Here is a 15,975-nt window from a genome sequence, read left to right on the forward strand (position 1 = left end):
AAACTGACGGAAAAACTTGAAACTGCTTTTTTGAAATTTTTTTCCCAGTTTTCTTTAGATATTTTCATAGAATTTGTTTACTTTTCAAAATAGTAGATGTTGGAACATTTATAGGATGCGTACAATTTTGCCGATTAAAATGGAAATTCTGAAATTTCCAGAAAAGAATGTGCAAAATCATAATTCAATTTTCGGCATTTGCCGGTTTTCCGATTTGCTGAAAGTTTCAAATCCGGCAATTTTCCGATTTGCCGAAAATTTCACTTCTGGAAATTTTCATTCCGGCAATTTGGCGATTTGCCGGAAATTTTCAATTCCGGCAACTTGCCGTTTTGCCGGAAGAAAAATATTAAAAAAGGCAAAATTGGAGATTTTAGCTATCTACGCCCATCTTTTTCGGAAATTTCGAAAAACTTGCTCCCTCGAGGCTTCTTAACCCAATTTTGTTAAAATCCAGAAAAAATTTTAATAATTTCAAATTCCAATTTATTAATGATCCATAATACCTGGAGTCACTTGTTACAAAACTAGGCAAAAATACAAATAATATGTGGGGGGGGGTACCTCATCAAAATAGATGTACACAATAAAATAGGAGACACATGAAAATCAAAGAACACAAGAAAAAATCCCCATTGGGGAATACGGTGGGTGTGTGTCGGTGTGACCATACTAGTCACTTGACAATGAAACAATGAGCACGGGTTAGTAGCTCACACAGAGAGGGAAGGAACTGATAGACCGTTCAGGAAGGTGGGGAACAAGACTGGTGGTGCTAGAGACATGGTGGATGGCTCGAATGATGGCTGCTGGGTTGGCTGGAGGAGGAAGGAGATGAGTGCTGGAGAGACGTTGGTTGGGTTCATGAGGATTTGGTTGAGCATTCTGAAAGGATTTTATGATTAGATTCAGTTTTTTTTAAAAATTATTTTATTATTTCTCAAAGAGTCAAAACTCACGTTGTTCTGACGATATTCGTGATTTGTTCCCAATTAGCAGCTCCAACCGGATCCACAGCAATGTCAACATCTCCGTACGGAACCAAAAGTGGTGGTGATCCAGATGGAGTACTATTGTTGGTTGTGGATGGTGGGGTGGATACTACGCTGTCCCGATCGTCGGTACTATTCGTCATTATTGAACTTCTGCGAGTTGTAGTTGTGTAGGTTTGATGTCCTGAAATATTTAAGGATCAGTTAGGATATCGGGGGAATCTGTAGATCTTACCATTCTTATCACTGGAATAGGTCACTAGAGTACCATCATTCTCTACAACAGTCTCCTCGTCATTTCTAGGCACGATTCGTAGGCGCATATTTCCATTCTTTGATCGGAGAGCCTTCACAACAGCCATCGACTGATCTGGCTGACGATGACGGAACCTTCGGATCAACGCGTTGGCTCGCATGCTCATCACAGAAGCGCACGTTCCACACGAGCAATCCTTGTACGGGCACACACCGGCGTGTCCTTTCAAGATCGCATACGTTCCGTGACCTTCGCACTTTCGACATGTCAGTTTTTTCACTGAAAACGAAACAAATGATGTCGGTGTGAAAAAAAATTAAATGTGCAGGTGGTAATGGTAAACTCACTGGCTTTCTTTTGGGCGGCTGTCACGTCAACAAGGACGATCTCGGCGGTGGTTTGAACTGGAACAAAGACTTGCATATTTTTTTATGTATGGGTGAAGAGAAAAGAGAAGGTTTTGAGCAAGAGGACTAGCACACGGCTGATATGCAAAATGAGCTCTGAGCCGCAGCCCGATCTCTCTAAAAAGCTAAGTGGGCGGAGCCGTGGGTCTGAAAATGCGAAAGAGGGGTGGAGCAAGTGAAAAAATATGAAAAGGTGAGGAAAGGAGAAAATGAAGAAGAAAAAAAAACAGATTTTCGGTCATCATCTCTGTCTCTCCTCAAATCTTGCATACTTATTTCACACACACACACACACACACACACACACACACACACACACACACACACACACACACACACACACACACACACACACACACACACACACACATACATACATTTTAGGAGGCAGGATAACAGGATTAAATGTTAAATGATATGGATGATGAGGTGGCGAAAAGTAGAGTGGCCTGGTGGTGAAGTGAGAATGTTATGTAAAGGATAATCGTCTAATGAGTCAGGAAAATGCAGGAAAAAGCGCAAAGGTTGTCCCCTGATGAGAGGAAGAATTAGATTCGATTAGGGGCGCTTATTTTCTAAAGGTGAAGAACTTATAATTAGAGATCATCGGCTTCTTCTCCGGGGGTTCAACATGTGACGCGCATGGTTTAAGAGTTTAGGATTTTTGGTGCAAAGGGGGAGTTTAAATGTGTTATGTGAATGAATGTGAATGTGTAAAAATGTGAATACGGTTTGATCTACTAAAGATGCGGGAATTTTTTGTGCCCAAAAAATGTGACTTTAGCACGTTCTTGCGAAATTGCGAAATCCATGCGAAATCAGTTGAGAACTCTCTCTGCGTCTCAACTCCCGCGTATTTTGTAGATCTACGTAGATCAAACCGAAATGAGACACTCTGACACCACGTGACTTTGATAATGGGTAATGGCACAAGGAGTCAGAAAGTGCCATTTTGTTTTGATCTACAAAAAAAATGCGGGAGAAGAGGCGCAGAGTTCTCAACTGATTTCGCACGGTTAAGAACGTGCTGAAGTCACTTTTTTTTGGGGGAAAAATTCCCGCATTTTTTGTAGATCAAACCGTAATGGGACAGTCTGGCACATTACGCGAGTGTGCTTTTAAACTCTAAATTTTTCCATACTCTACAAAGTGTTTCTGTTTGGATTTCCTACAGAATAAAAACTGCAAGACCAATCAGCGATTTGCTCAGCCCACTTTTGAACCAATCAGATTACTTTTGCGGTGGAAATTCAAACGGGTGCGGTTTTTTTAGTGTTAATCGTGTGGTAATCTATTTTTCGAACACCACTTTTAGTGTCATAGTCTACGGTAGCCAGTTTTCTGTGTTTTGATACTTCTTGTTATTGCCATTAGTAGTTATTACCATTTGAGCATCGCATCTACCAGATACTAAAAACTATACTATTGGGAATTCAAGAATACTAGTTGTTTTTCCCCCAACCTTCAAGCGTTGTCTAGGTTTTTAGGCTTTAGCTGAGTTATCGGTAAATAATGACGTAGTGATAGTTTAGTCGGCCCACGTGGAGCGAAACATTTATCGAGAATGGTAGGCTCTTCTTAAAAGACACACACACACCACCTGGGGGACACATCGCTCACTTCCCGGTTGCTCAACGTGTTTCGTCACCAATAATCGGTTCGACGATTCGACTCAAAGCCCAGGATTTTGGTTCTTATCCACTCTTATCAGGCTTAGATTTGAAATTTTGGTCTTCGGAAAGTTACGTATAAGCTGATGATCTGATGATCGTGACACCTTCAGGATTGTTTGCGAGTTTTCACGCCGGTCATCGGATTGTTGGTGGATCTGATTAGAAAAAAACAGAATTAATCAAATGTTATCTGTTCTCTTCCGCAGACTTTGAAGACATCTTATAGGATAACGAGCAGAAACTACAGTGACTCAAATTGCATAAGTCATATTCAACGTTGACGATTCTTGTTAGCAAAAAAGTTTTCCGAAGAAATATAGGCCAAAGTAACATTGGTTGTTTTAGACGACAAGCAGATGTATAGCAGGTTGATCAAGTTCAGCCACAGTGTAACCTGCTCAACACATCCTACAAGTACAAGAGTTTGCATTTCTCGTCACGATCCTACTAAAGTTGATCTAGGACTACGGTAGTATTGGAGCTGCATCGGGTTCACGTGGCGTCAGAATGCTCCATGTCGGTTTGATCTACCTAGATATGCGAGAATCGCGGGAATTTCAAGATTCGGAATGTGCTTACGTCCAATTTTTTGGTGGAAAAAATTCCCCGCATTTTTTGTAGGTCAAACCGTAATGGGTCAGCCTGACACCATGTCCGGGTTCCCAGCCTCCTTCAATTTCAACAATGAAGCAATGGTCGTGCACCTTGTGCACTCCTATATGAGAAAAGGAGGAAGTTTTACCCGATAATTTTGTGATTCCGAAATCAACCATTTTAGATTCTAGCTGCGTAAATCGACACTCGATCGGTTTTCTCTCGTATCAGTATTCTTGGCAATCAACACTTTTGCGCAAATTACACGGGTGACAACAATTGACAGCTGCAGAATGAGGACACCATCCCGCCGGGAACAATATCTTTCTCTTCTCTCATCTCTCCGCTCATTTTGAACATTTTTCTTCGTGTGTGTGTGTGTGTGTGTGTATGTATACGTATACGACAAGTCGTATTCCGCGAGATTCGTAGCTGTATTCCTTCGATACACTACATATTTTTGTTCTCTCCGGCAATCTTTTTTTTTCTCGACGAATTATTATGTCATGCTGTCAAGCGTTCAGAAGAGCAAAAATGAAACTCATCAGCTTGTTTTTTGAAAGGTGTATAAAGTGTGTGTGATGCAATTAGAAGGGTATTCAGCAGGTCTTAGACACCTTAGACATAGAGCTATGGAATTTGAAAGAAGACCTTTTATATAGGAGATTCATACAAAAAGTTAGGTTCTAGAGAAGCAATGTGAACTGGAAGCGCATTTTTGAATACTTCTCAGGCCCGTTTCAAGCCACGCGATATCAGATTGTCTCATTTCGGCTTGATCTACGTAGATCTACAAATAAGGCGGGAGCAGAGTTCTCAACTGATTTCACATGGTTAAGAGTTACATTTTTTGGGCAAAAAATTCCCGCATTTTTTTGTAGATCAAACCGTAATGGGACCACGTGTCAAGCTTCTAAGACGAAAAGTTTGATAAAAGAGAAATAAAAAAGTTTGGAAAACTGTGCTAGAATGAGAAAAGTTGCTGAAATGATGAAAAAGCGCGAGGAGCTGGTGATTAGTCATCGATGTATGAAACCAGAATAAAAAATGAAACGATCGCTTTTCTCCCCCCCCCCCCCCCTTCCAGTTCAACCATCATTTTCTCAAAAAAAAAAATTTTCCCTTCCCCCCATTTTTTACGGAATCATCCATTGTTCAATTGACACACCCCTGCCGGGAGACACGAGCGGACCTATTGATACGATGCTCTATTTGACCAGTTGAAATTGGAAAATGTTTGAAACGGGAGAATTTTTTGCGAACAAAAATGTATATATGTTTTTGAACTAAGATTCTTTGGAATACCTGGCACTCATATATTGGGGTGGCAAACTAGATACGTAGGCATAGCGTAGGCACATAGGTAGGCCGCCACGTAGGCACAACTGCAAACGGCAGACATGTAGATAGTCAGGCAGGCATGTAGGCAGGCAGTAGCGACGGCAGACGTATATAGCTACATGCTTACGCCTACCTACTTGCATGTCTTACGGTCTCATGCCTACGTTGTTAGGACATGCCTGCTATCCTTACCTACTTAGGCATCCATGTGCGCACAGTGTAGGCACAAAGTTAGGCAGACATACAGGCGTAGGCATGCGATACGAACGTGGGTAGGCATGTGGGCATGCTGTATTTAAACAGAAATATCGACAGGCGTAGAAAGCTACTCATACCTATTTGCATACTCGTCAAATCATGGCTGCCTACGTGCGTACCTACGCGCCTACCTTAGCTTTTCGTGGCAGTCCATCTCCACTGCTACATCATGCCCTCTTGCCTACCAATGTGCCACGTAGGCAGAAAGGTGTGTAGGCAGGTAAAGAGGCTAGCGACTTTGTGCCTACATAAAACCTGGTTGCCTACCCACGTGCCTATCCGCCTATCTATCTGTAGCAGAGGCTACACCTACCTATTTTCATACAGGTTCGCTGATTCGGACTTTACCCTTCGCCCCTTATCACACCATTCTATCAAAGAATACCTCGGACAACAGAGTCTATTCTTTTTTGATCATGCATCTATATTTTCTCCATTTTTTCTCTTTTTTTTTTCTTATCACCGCCATCGCTCACCCACCAGCATACAACATATCACAAATAAAACACTTGCCGCTTTTGCAAACTTTTTGTTCTTCTACATAATAACTTATTGTTAATTCATATTTCATTTCATTTAATTGATGTTAATATTCAGCCGGGTAAACCATGGTACTATTCCTCATAATCGCTGCCATCATCATTGGCCTTCTTCTCTGGAAATGGCTAGATGTCCGGAGCACCGATGAGCTCACGAGCATGGTGAAGCTTCTTGGCAGCGGAAACGGGCAACATGTGTTGTCAAATGCGTTCCAGGTGAAAATAAAATAAATTTCAGCACAGCCCGTTTTCCAGTAATTTCGTCCAGAAATATGTGAAAATGATTTTTCTAGCAACTTTTGAGTTATCGAGGAAGTCTCTGTTGTGCTTGAGACAGGTGAAGAACCACCTTTGAATTATTAAGATCGCGTAGGACATAAAGCCATGATTTCATTTCGGAGTCTCTGAAAATCACATAAATAGATGTCAAAATTAAATGTTAAACGGTGAAATCTTTTTTTTTTCAGGTGGACGAAAAGTCGAAACGCCACGGAGGGGAGCTCGTGGCTTCTGTGCTCAAGGCTCACGATGTCGAAGAAATCTTTGTGCTCTGTGGAGGTCACATTTCGCCGATTCTTGTCGCCGCCGAGAAGCTCGGAATCAAGATTGTCGATACTAGACATGAGGTACAGGAATTGGCCGAAAAAACGAGAGAGAGAGAAATGAGCGTGCAAAACGCGCTCTATTGAGAAAAATGTGCATTTTGAAATAAAAATGCAATCGCGCTCCAAAGCCACGAGAACGGGGTTCTGTCCTTCCTCATTGAATTTTTCGCGCTCCATTGGCTGCCGGAAAACGCGTGGGGAAGTGTCGTGTACTCCACACGGACAAATACATTTAGTTTTACAACTAAAATCGAGCCGTGACGCGACACGCAACGCGCCGTAAATCTACCCCAGATATGGCCGAGCCAAAATGGCCTAGTTCGCCAAACTCTTCCATTTCAATTTATGAGGGAAGCCACGTGGTGTCAGGATGTCTCTTTGCGATTTGATCTACAAAAAATGCGGGAATTTTTCCCCAGAAAAATTTGACTTCGGCACGCTCTTAACCATGCGAAATCAGTTGAAAAGTCTGCGTCTCTTCTCCGCGCATTTCTCGGAGATCAAACCAAAATGAGGCACTTTGACACCACGTGGGAAGCCAGAAATCCGTGCTCCCACAGTTGGGTCTCGTTAGGTATTAGCGGCAAAACCGTAAATTCAAATGTTTCAATTGGTTTAGCTAATATTTTTCGCCTTAAAAAAATATCGTTGTTTTTAATGATTTTTACGTCGAATTGATATGTAGAAAATTCATGTAAAGTTGATTTGTTTATAAATTTCGGCATAAAAATCAATAAAAACAACGGAAACATGCGAAAATATCTTGTAGCGAAAACTACAGTAGTTCTTTAAATGGCTACTGTAGCGCTTGTGTCGATTTACGAGCTCGATTTTTGAAATGAATAAAAAATAAAAAATTGTTTAAATCAATCGACACCAGTGCTACCGTAGTCATTTAAAGAATTACTGTAGTTTTCGCCTCGAGATATTTTGCGCGTAAAATATGTTGCGCAATACGCCGACTCAGAATTTTGTGTTCACGTAATAGCGAGACCCAACGTTTGGAGGCGGACCGTTTTCAAATAGCCGTGGAGCGCGTTTGCACCTTCATTTCAAAAAAATGCAACAATATTTCCATTTTCCAGGTCACCGCAGTCTTTGCCGCCGACGCAGTCGCTCGTCTTCGTCAATCAATTGGAGTGGCCGCAGTCACCGCTGGACCGGGACTCACCAACACCATCACAGCCGTCAAGAATGCCCAAATGGCCGAGAGCCCATTGTTGCTCATCGGAGGAGCCGCACCAACCCTACTGAAGGGTAGAGGTGCTCTTCAGGACATTGATCAAATGGTCCTCTTCCGTCCACTCTGTAAATATGTGGCCCGTGTCGAACGTCTCCGCGACATTGTTCCAACTGTTCGCGAGGCTATCAAGGCCGCCAAATCCGGATGCCCAGGACCAGTGTTCGTCGAGTTTCCAGTTGATGTTCTCTATCCGTATGAGCTTGTTGTCAAGGAGATTGGCTTCAATCCAAATGCCAAGGGATTCATCCAACGGGCGCTCAACTTCTATCTCCGTTGCCACGTGTCTCGTCAATTCGGAAACGCATGGGCTCCACAGACGATCACTCCACTCCCAACGAACATTCCAATGCCGAAAAGTGAAAAAATCCAGGAAATCGTTCAACTCGTCAAGTCGGCGAAACGCCCGGTTCTTCTCATTGGAAGCCAGGCAACACTGCCTCCAGTTAAGCCGGCTGACCTCGTTAAAGCCGTCGAAGCTCTCGGCTGCCCAGTCTTCCTCGGTGGAATGGCTCGTGGTCTTCTTGGCAAAGATCATCCACTTCAGATGCGTCAAGTGAGAAGAGATGCGCTTAAAGACGCGGACTTGACCATTTTGGCTGGAACAGTTTGCGATTTCCGTTTGAGCTATGGCCGAACTCTGTCGAAGAAGTCGAAAATTGTAGCACTCAATAGAAATTCCAGTCAGCTTACGAAAAACGAGAAGGCTTTCTGGAATTCGGATGTTTCTGTTCAAGCCGACGTGGCGACATCACTGGTCCAAGTGGCCAATGCTCTTGGAGCCAATCACACTACTACGCCTACAGAATGGGTGAAATCGCTGAGAGAAAAGGACGATGAGAAGGAGTCGGCGAATGCAAAGAAAATGGAGCAAAAGCTCACGAATGGCTTCTTGAATCCGCTGAATTTCCTGAGAACTCTCGATCAATCACTTCCCGACGATGCGATCCTTGTGGCCGATGGAGGTGACTTTGTCGGTTCGGCTGCCTACATTGTTCGCCCACGAGGACCACTTCAATGGCTCGATCCTGGAGCATTCGGAACACTTGGAGTCGGTGGAGGTTTTGCTCTTGGAGCCAAGACTGTCTATCCGAAGCGTCCGGTGTACATTATTTGGGGAGACGGATCCTGCGGATATTCGTTGATGGAATATGACACTTTTGCTAGACACAAGTGAGTTTTATAGCTGGAAAAAAACTCGATTTTGTTTAAACTCCCCCCAAAATGAATAACTGTGACCAATCAGCGATTCGCTCCGCCCACTTTCCAACCAATCAGACGAAGTGGTGGGCGGAGTTTGAAGTCGTTTATTGCTCGGAGCTCTTATTTTGGTAGGAATTCGCGTTTTTAAACGATTTTTTTTCCGTTTTTCTGAATTTTTTAAAATCGATTTTTTTTTCCAGATTGCCAGTTATCGGAATTGTTGGAAATGACGCGTGCTGGACACAAATCGCCAGAGAACAAGTGCCAATGTTCCAGAGCTCTGTGGCTGTTGATTTGGCTGTAAGTCTTCGAATTTGCTTTAAAAAATCGAAAAAAAAATCGAAATTTTGAAAATGGAAAAAAATCGATTTTTTCAAAAATTTTCTTTTAAGAATTGAATTTCTTAAAAACTTCGATTGTACGAAAAACACAATTTTTTAAAGAAAATTGAAAAAAAAAATAAATATTTAATTTTTCGAAAAATTCGATCAAAAAAAAATTAAAAATTCGATTTATTTTTAATTGAAAAAAACACAAACCTAAAATTATCAAAAAAAATTTTTTTTGAAAAATTTGAAATTTTTCGAGAAAAAAAACCAATTTTTAATTTTTGAAATCAGAAACTTAAACAAAAAAACGGAAAATATCGATTTTTTAATATTCAAAAATTATTACGAGAACTCAAAATACTGAGATTGCGTATTGCACAACATATGTGACGCGCAAAATATCTCGTAGCGAAAACTACAGTAATTTTTTAAATTACTACTGTAGCGCTGGTGTCGATTTACGGGCTCCATTTTTGAAATTAATTTATTTTCGAATAGCGGCAGCGATATGCCATTTTCTTAATTTTTTTAATTTTCCATCGATAAATGGTATAATTCAAATTTATTGCGCAAATAGAGCCCGTAAATCGACACAAGCGCTACAGTAGTCATTCAAAGAATTACTGTAGTTTTCGCTACGAGATATTTTGCGCGTCAAATATGTTGCACAATACGCATTATCAGAATTTTGTGTTCCCGTATAATAAATGTTTTTGTCATTTCTCTACTGGACAACGAAAATTACAACAAAAAAGTCTTCTCCACGAGGAGTACACGAGCTGCGTAAATCGACAAGTTGATGTTTTTTCAAAGTCAACAAATCTTTTTTTTTTTGGAAATTTTCCAATTTTTTTGGAATTAAAAAAAAATCCCCAAATTTGCAGAGAACTCGCTACGACAACGTCGCCAAATCACTCGGATCCTGGGGAGAGACCATCGATGAATCGAACGCCGATTCGGCTCGAAAGATCCTTGATGAAGCTCTCGCTGTCTGCCGATCAGGAGAACAATCGGCTCTCGTTAATGTGCTCATTGGAAAGACTGATTTCAGAGAGGGATCAATTTCTGTGTAGCTGTGCCGCCGAATTTTTTCTCTTTTTTTTTGCGCTCAATGATCCTCGTTTATGTCCCAAACTCATCATTCCTCCTTTGAAATATGTTTTTTTTTCCGATTTTTCTCTCTTTCTTTTTGTTTTTCATATATAAATGTACGGTTTTCTAGTTTTTTTTACTCAATAAATCTGGTTGCGTTAGCAATTCCAAATATCAGTCTCAGACTTCAACACGAAAAAACGTTTTTCAGCCTAGAAACAAAAAATCATAGCAGCACAATTCAACCTGAATCTGAACACTTGAAATGGGAATCTGAAATTATTTGAATTCAGTTTTTTTTTTCGACTTCGAGGTCCAAAAACTTGCGTTGAGTAATTTTAGCAATGACAAAGGTTTAGTGTCCGAGAGGAGTCCACCATTCGTGGTTGCGTTAGGGCGAGTTTGGATAATCTCATTTTTAAATTTAATATAAACTGTGGAATTATTTTTTTTGTCTTTTATTCGCTGAAATGTAGGAGTTAGCTCATTTTGGCTCAGCCAGGGTAGAATTACGGAAGAAAAAAAAATTATTATTCGATTTTTTCGGAAATTGCTGCCAGGTATTCGTTGCGGTTTGCAATGTGATATTGGAGAGCGGCGACGAAGTTTCGAGTAATATGAAGAGCGTGCTCATCCACTGAAATTTATTGATTTTTTTCAATATAAAATGAGCAAATATGTTAGATTTAAAGCTCCTATAGGTACAGTGTCCCATGTCGGTTTGATCTACGTGTGATCTACTAAAAATGAGGCGGAGTTCTCAACTGATTTCATGGTTAAAAACGTACTGACGTCACTGTGCTTTTGGAAAAAATTCCCGCATTTTTCGTAGATCAAACCGTGATGGGACAGCCTGACACCACTTTCCCATTCAGAAAAACAGCGTGTGTCTTTAAACTGATGTGTCATAATTTTTGGAGGCTCTGTATCACTCAGAAGCAAAATTTTCCAATTTTTGAGTCAAAAATATATCCTCCGGTCTCGAGACGAGAATTTTTGTTGAATGCAAACAGGTGTGCGCCTTTAAAGAGTGCTGTGACTTTAAAATTTCAAAAATGTATTCAATTACGCAAAAACTAAAATAAAAAACATTAAAAAAAAACAGATAAAGTTTAATAAATCTTGAGGAAAACTATTAAAAAATCGATAAAAACCTCTGCTGCAACGAAAGTTTTTTAAAAGTTACAGTACTCTTTAAAGGCGCACATGTATTTTTGGCACAAAGTTCACAAATATTTCATACACTTACCACCAGCCATTTTAAACGATTCAATTGGAAGCCTCTCAACTAAATCTCTGTACAGTTGTTCCATTTCTGGCTTCAAATTCGCCGTATCCGGGTTCTCAATAATCGCCAAAATTCGGTCCTCATAGTCGTCTTCAGCTGATGAAATTGTCTTTTTTGTCGGTTTGTCAGTTTTCTTATCCTTATTTTTTGGCATTGGGCAGAGCATGAGGATTGGGCACAGTCCGGTGCCAGCTTTCTTTCCAATCATGAAGACGAGCTGGAATTTCATATTTTCGGCTACGGTCAACACGAAAGTGTCTACTTGCTGCCTACAGTGTTGCCTACACATGCCTAGTGTGCTACGGCCTACACTTTGCGGGTAACTGCGGCCGACGCTCCGCGGATGGAGGCAGCCGGTCAGGTCAGGCACAAGGCAGGCGGAATCCGTCCGGAAAAAATCTCACCTCAACAACCAATGCACAAAGAGCATTTGGCAGAACGATAACCTTAATCAAAGCTCCCACAGCAGTTGAACACAACATGATGCCAAGTTGTTTGATGAGCCCTCGCCCCAATAATCCACCAAAAATACCTAGCACACCACCGAGCAGACCTTGAACAAGTGCACAAACCGGACAGAGAAGGTTCAACGGATTGAAGCCAAGTTCCAAACGATCAATTGATCCATGCTCAACGTCGGGGTAGCCATCCGGGTCCGCTGCAAAGATATCAGAGTCCGAGTACAGTACCTTCGTGACCACGTCGATTGGGCTTGCAGCCAGGAAAATGAGTAGAACGAGAATTGGTCGGTTGTTCAGGAACATGTCGAGCTGGACGGGATAGATTTTTGATCAAACCATTCAAATTTTATACTCATTGCCATTGATAAGGTTGTTTTGAAAATAATGTTTTTGTGATTCGTAACTGTTCTTATCAATTGGGAAATAGTTCCCTGTGCTCAGAAATTAATGGTAGCAAAGGTTGGAAACTTGAATTTTAATCAGATAGATAGGCAGTCTACGTTATTTCTAACGGAACACTTTGCCGTACTTCCTTGATCTTATGTTTACCATAATGGAATTGCGAATCTGCATTGTTATTTTACGGGCGCGTAAATTGACAATACTTTTTGCTCACCGATCTAGGAGACGTTGATAGTTCTAAAATATAAGAGACGCAGACAAAAATTGTTCCAGAAACGAAAACACGAAGCCACGTACCATTTTATGGAAACGTGTTCCACGTTTTTTTGATCTGTTGAAAAAATATTAAGTTTACCTTAATACACGTTTCCATGGCATGTGGCTTCGGCGGGTTTTCGTTGCGTGGAACATTTTTTGTCTGCGTCATTCTATTATCGAACTATCAACGTCGTCCGGATCAGGATCCTTAAATTTTACTTTGTGAAAACATCAGCAATTCGATTGACGATTTTAAAAGGATTAAAGGACAATCCGTTCTTCAAGTGCTATGCACTGCGGATCTGGGATTCAGATACACTGCCTGGTGGTGATCCCTCTGGGCTGTAATTCAGTTTTAGAATGAACGACACTTCACGGGTTATAATTTTTAGGGAGAATTTTTCAACCAAAAGTTTATTCATATCTTGCAAAAAAAACAACATATCCAAAAATGCCAAAATCCAGTATTCTGAAACTCTGTAAATAAAACATATAAATAAATAATCGGAGAGCATCGTAGAAAAATTTGGTGCTGTAAAGTCAAACAACCTGCAAAAAATTCTATAATGAAAAATTCAAATGAAACTCACCTTAGAAATGTTTTGTTCCAGAATAACATAGTAGAAGAATATAAAAACCAAGCCAGCGAGCCAATAAAAAGCGCGACTTACTTTTTAAACAAACTTACATGTAGTGGTCGGTCCGGGTGTAGTTGTGGTGGTAGATGGTGTAGTTGTTGGGGCTCTGCTTGGAGTTGGCGGAGAAAAAACAGGAGGTTCAGTTGGATCATAACTGCAGACAAACGGCATAGTTGTGCTATCATTGAATGTGGTCCATTTGGCATTTGATACTCTTTCGGCAACAAAATTCAAGCTATTTTGGTTGTCAAAGTTGCTCCATCCCTGGCCGAGAGTTACACCGTTATCAAATACAAATGGATTCCAGTTTCGGTCTCTGCTGAGCCCGATCCAGAATGTTGCATCGCTGCTTCCAAATGCGTTATGTCCGTATGCTGAAAATCGATTTATAAGTGAAGCGCTTGGGGTCACGCCACGAAAAAATTGTGCCAAGGTGTGCGCCTTTAAAAGTGTTTGAAAAGGTTACAAACACAGTTCTCGAAAGATTGAAAATTTTCGCATCACCAATAAGGATTATGTGTGCACATTAGGGCCCTGAGCGCGAAATGCGGGCCTCACGCCGGCCTCTCGAGGTGGTTATTTGGAAGCGGCCGACACATTCGGGGTTCCGCAGATTTTCTTGAAATGAGGAGCTTGGTGTGTGCGGAACTTAGTGAGAAAAGGTAGTTTTTGAAAGCGGCCGACACGTTCGAGGTTCCGCGCCGCACGACCGCTGATCCCGGCGGAGGCGCCGATGTGGCGACCTCGTGGGAGCCCTAGTGAACATATATATGCATTTATTTTGATGGGTCTCGCCACGAGAACATTTTATGGTAGCTCTTCTTGAATTTTCTGCTGGCGTACGTGGAGTCAGAAAGTGCCATTCCGCTTTGATCTTCGAAAAATGTGAAAGGTGAGGCGCTGACATCTCAACTGATTTTGCATGGTTAGGAGCGTGCTGACGTCACAATTTTCTGGGAAAAAATTCATGCGGTTTTTTGTAGATCAAACCGCAATGAGACAGCCTGATACCACGTGCTGGCGCGTATTACTGTTTTATGGTGAATTATGTCCAATTTTTAAAATCACTAGAAATAACTTACATGCCACAAAATTAGCCGTGAATTGATTTTGGACAAGAGCCAAATAAGATTGTGTAACTGGATTCTTATAATGGCACCAGTCTCTAGCATTTTCATATGTCATCTTTTGATTCACAAATTTGAAGCATATCCCCCCGATTTCTTTGTCATCAGCATCCAAACATCCACGACAATTGGCCAGGGAAATGATGGATGAAAGAGCAATCAGATACTTGATTCGGATCATCTGAAATGGCTAGTTAGTGTGTAACTAGGCAAGTAGCTACCTATAGGGAGAAAGGAGGGAGAGTAAAGAGGGTTAGGCCGACTTGCCTTACCGGAAACTTAAAGGTGGACTCCATTGGGGATTTTACCTAAATACAATTATAATAGGCAAGGTGGACAGGGGCGCAGAACAATAATAATAATTCAAAACGACCAAATATCATAATAAAACACCCCAAAAAATTTCAGATTTTTCATAATTTCCGGTTAAAGTTTTGCAAATTGCCTAAATTTTGAAAAAATATGAGCTTTTTTTTAGGAAATCCAAAGCAATGTCGCATGTTCCGAACCCTACAATGTTTTAATATGAATAATTCAAACAAGATTAAAGTAAAAAAAATTGTAGGAAAACATTTTTTTTTTGGTCGACTTCCAAAATTATGAGTGTCAAAAACTGAGTAATTGGCACTTTTTGACAGAAAATAAAATATAAAATAAAAAATTTTCAAAAATTTTTTTGAAAAGTTTTATTACGATATTTGGTCAATTTGGCACTATAGGAGTAGTCTTTAACACCTTCCCCACTGGCGCTACTACACCTTTAAATGAGAATTTAATAACGAAGAGTTCAAATGCACACGGTTTGAAATAAATGAAAGTTTAACTAGACCCTCTTATCAGTTTTGAAAATGGAGAGAATAAATGGGCGTCGTCGAGGGAAAAATGATGATAGTTTTTTTTATTAAAAAGACAATCAGAAAAGAAAGTGGAAAGTTCAGCATCACTTTATATTAAAAAATGACAGTTTGGATGATCTTTTCTTCATCCATACAAGTAATTATAAACAAGCATACTGAGATGATTCAAGTTCATTTTAAGCACTGTCCAAGTTGGTCAATTTTTGGTCATTTTAAGCACTGTCCCTGTGCAGACTTTCCTCGCACACCCTTCCTCGCTTTTCGTAAATCCTGTTTTTAGCTGCATTCTATTTTGGTGGGGTCTCAAAATTTAGTCCGTAAATCGACACCAGCGCTACAGTAGCCACTTAAAAGGGTTACTGTAGTTTTTTCTACAAGATATTTTGCGGGTCAAATATGTTGTGTAAGAATTTAA

The 15,975-nt window shown here is 40.7% G+C and overlaps 4 protein-coding genes and 2 non-coding genes across 6 annotated transcripts; 2 read left to right on the plus strand and 4 right to left on the minus strand.

Moving 5' to 3' along the window:
- Positions 1-469: 469 nt before the first annotated feature.
- dmd-9 (DM domain-containing protein) lies at positions 470-1,752 on the minus strand. The gene is made up of 4 exons (NM_067904.4): positions 1,596-1,752; positions 1,228-1,527; positions 960-1,176; positions 470-885 (listed from the first exon to the last, which is right to left on the minus strand). The coding sequence occupies exons 1-4, from the start codon at positions 1,669-1,671 to the stop codon at positions 714-716; spliced, it is 765 nt and encodes a 254-aa protein (NP_500305.1). The 5' UTR covers positions 1,672-1,752; the 3' UTR covers positions 470-713.
- A 190-nt stretch (positions 1,753-1,942) lies between these two features.
- On the plus strand, positions 1,943-2,033 carry Y67D8A.8. Its single transcript, NR_053033.1, has one exon. It is a non-coding gene; the product is annotated as an Unclassified non-coding RNA Y67D8A.8 (non-coding RNA).
- A 3,630-nt stretch (positions 2,034-5,663) lies between these two features.
- mir-270 lies at positions 5,664-5,758 on the minus strand. Its single transcript, NR_002390.2, has one exon. It is a non-coding gene; the product is annotated as a pre-microRNA mir-270 (primary transcript).
- A 360-nt stretch (positions 5,759-6,118) lies between these two features.
- Positions 6,119-10,702, plus strand: T26C12.1 (2-hydroxyacyl-CoA lyase 2). The gene is made up of 5 exons (NM_067905.7): positions 6,119-6,276; positions 6,528-6,686; positions 7,751-9,078; positions 9,309-9,408; positions 10,322-10,702. The coding sequence occupies exons 1-5, from the start codon at positions 6,130-6,132 to the stop codon at positions 10,508-10,510; spliced, it is 1,923 nt and encodes a 640-aa protein (NP_500306.1). The 5' UTR covers positions 6,119-6,129; the 3' UTR covers positions 10,511-10,702.
- Positions 10,703-10,974: 272 nt separating this feature from the next.
- T26C12.2 (DUF2085 domain-containing protein) lies at positions 10,975-12,966 on the minus strand. The gene is made up of 3 exons (NM_067906.3): positions 12,222-12,966; positions 11,779-12,034; positions 10,975-11,166 (listed from the first exon to the last, which is right to left on the minus strand). Exons 1-3 carry the CDS (start codon positions 12,579-12,581, stop codon positions 11,060-11,062), a joined length of 723 nt encoding a protein of 240 aa, NP_500307.1. The 5' UTR covers positions 12,582-12,966; the 3' UTR covers positions 10,975-11,059.
- A 646-nt stretch (positions 12,967-13,612) lies between these two features.
- On the minus strand, positions 13,613-14,890 carry clec-173 (C-type lectin domain-containing protein; the record flags this gene model as incomplete). Its single annotated transcript, NM_001038345.3, has 2 exons — positions 14,659-14,890; positions 13,613-13,950 (listed from the first exon to the last, which is right to left on the minus strand). Exons 1-2 carry the CDS (start codon positions 14,882-14,884, stop codon positions 13,613-13,615), a joined length of 564 nt encoding a protein of 187 aa, NP_001033434.1. The 5' UTR covers positions 14,885-14,890.
- Between the last annotated feature and the right edge of the window lie 1,085 nt (positions 14,891-15,975).

The sequence above is a fragment of the Caenorhabditis elegans genome, chromosome IV, assembly GCF_000002985.6.
Source record: "Caenorhabditis elegans chromosome IV".
In the NCBI taxonomy this organism is placed as follows: domain Eukaryota; kingdom Metazoa; phylum Nematoda; class Chromadorea; order Rhabditida; family Rhabditidae; genus Caenorhabditis; species Caenorhabditis elegans.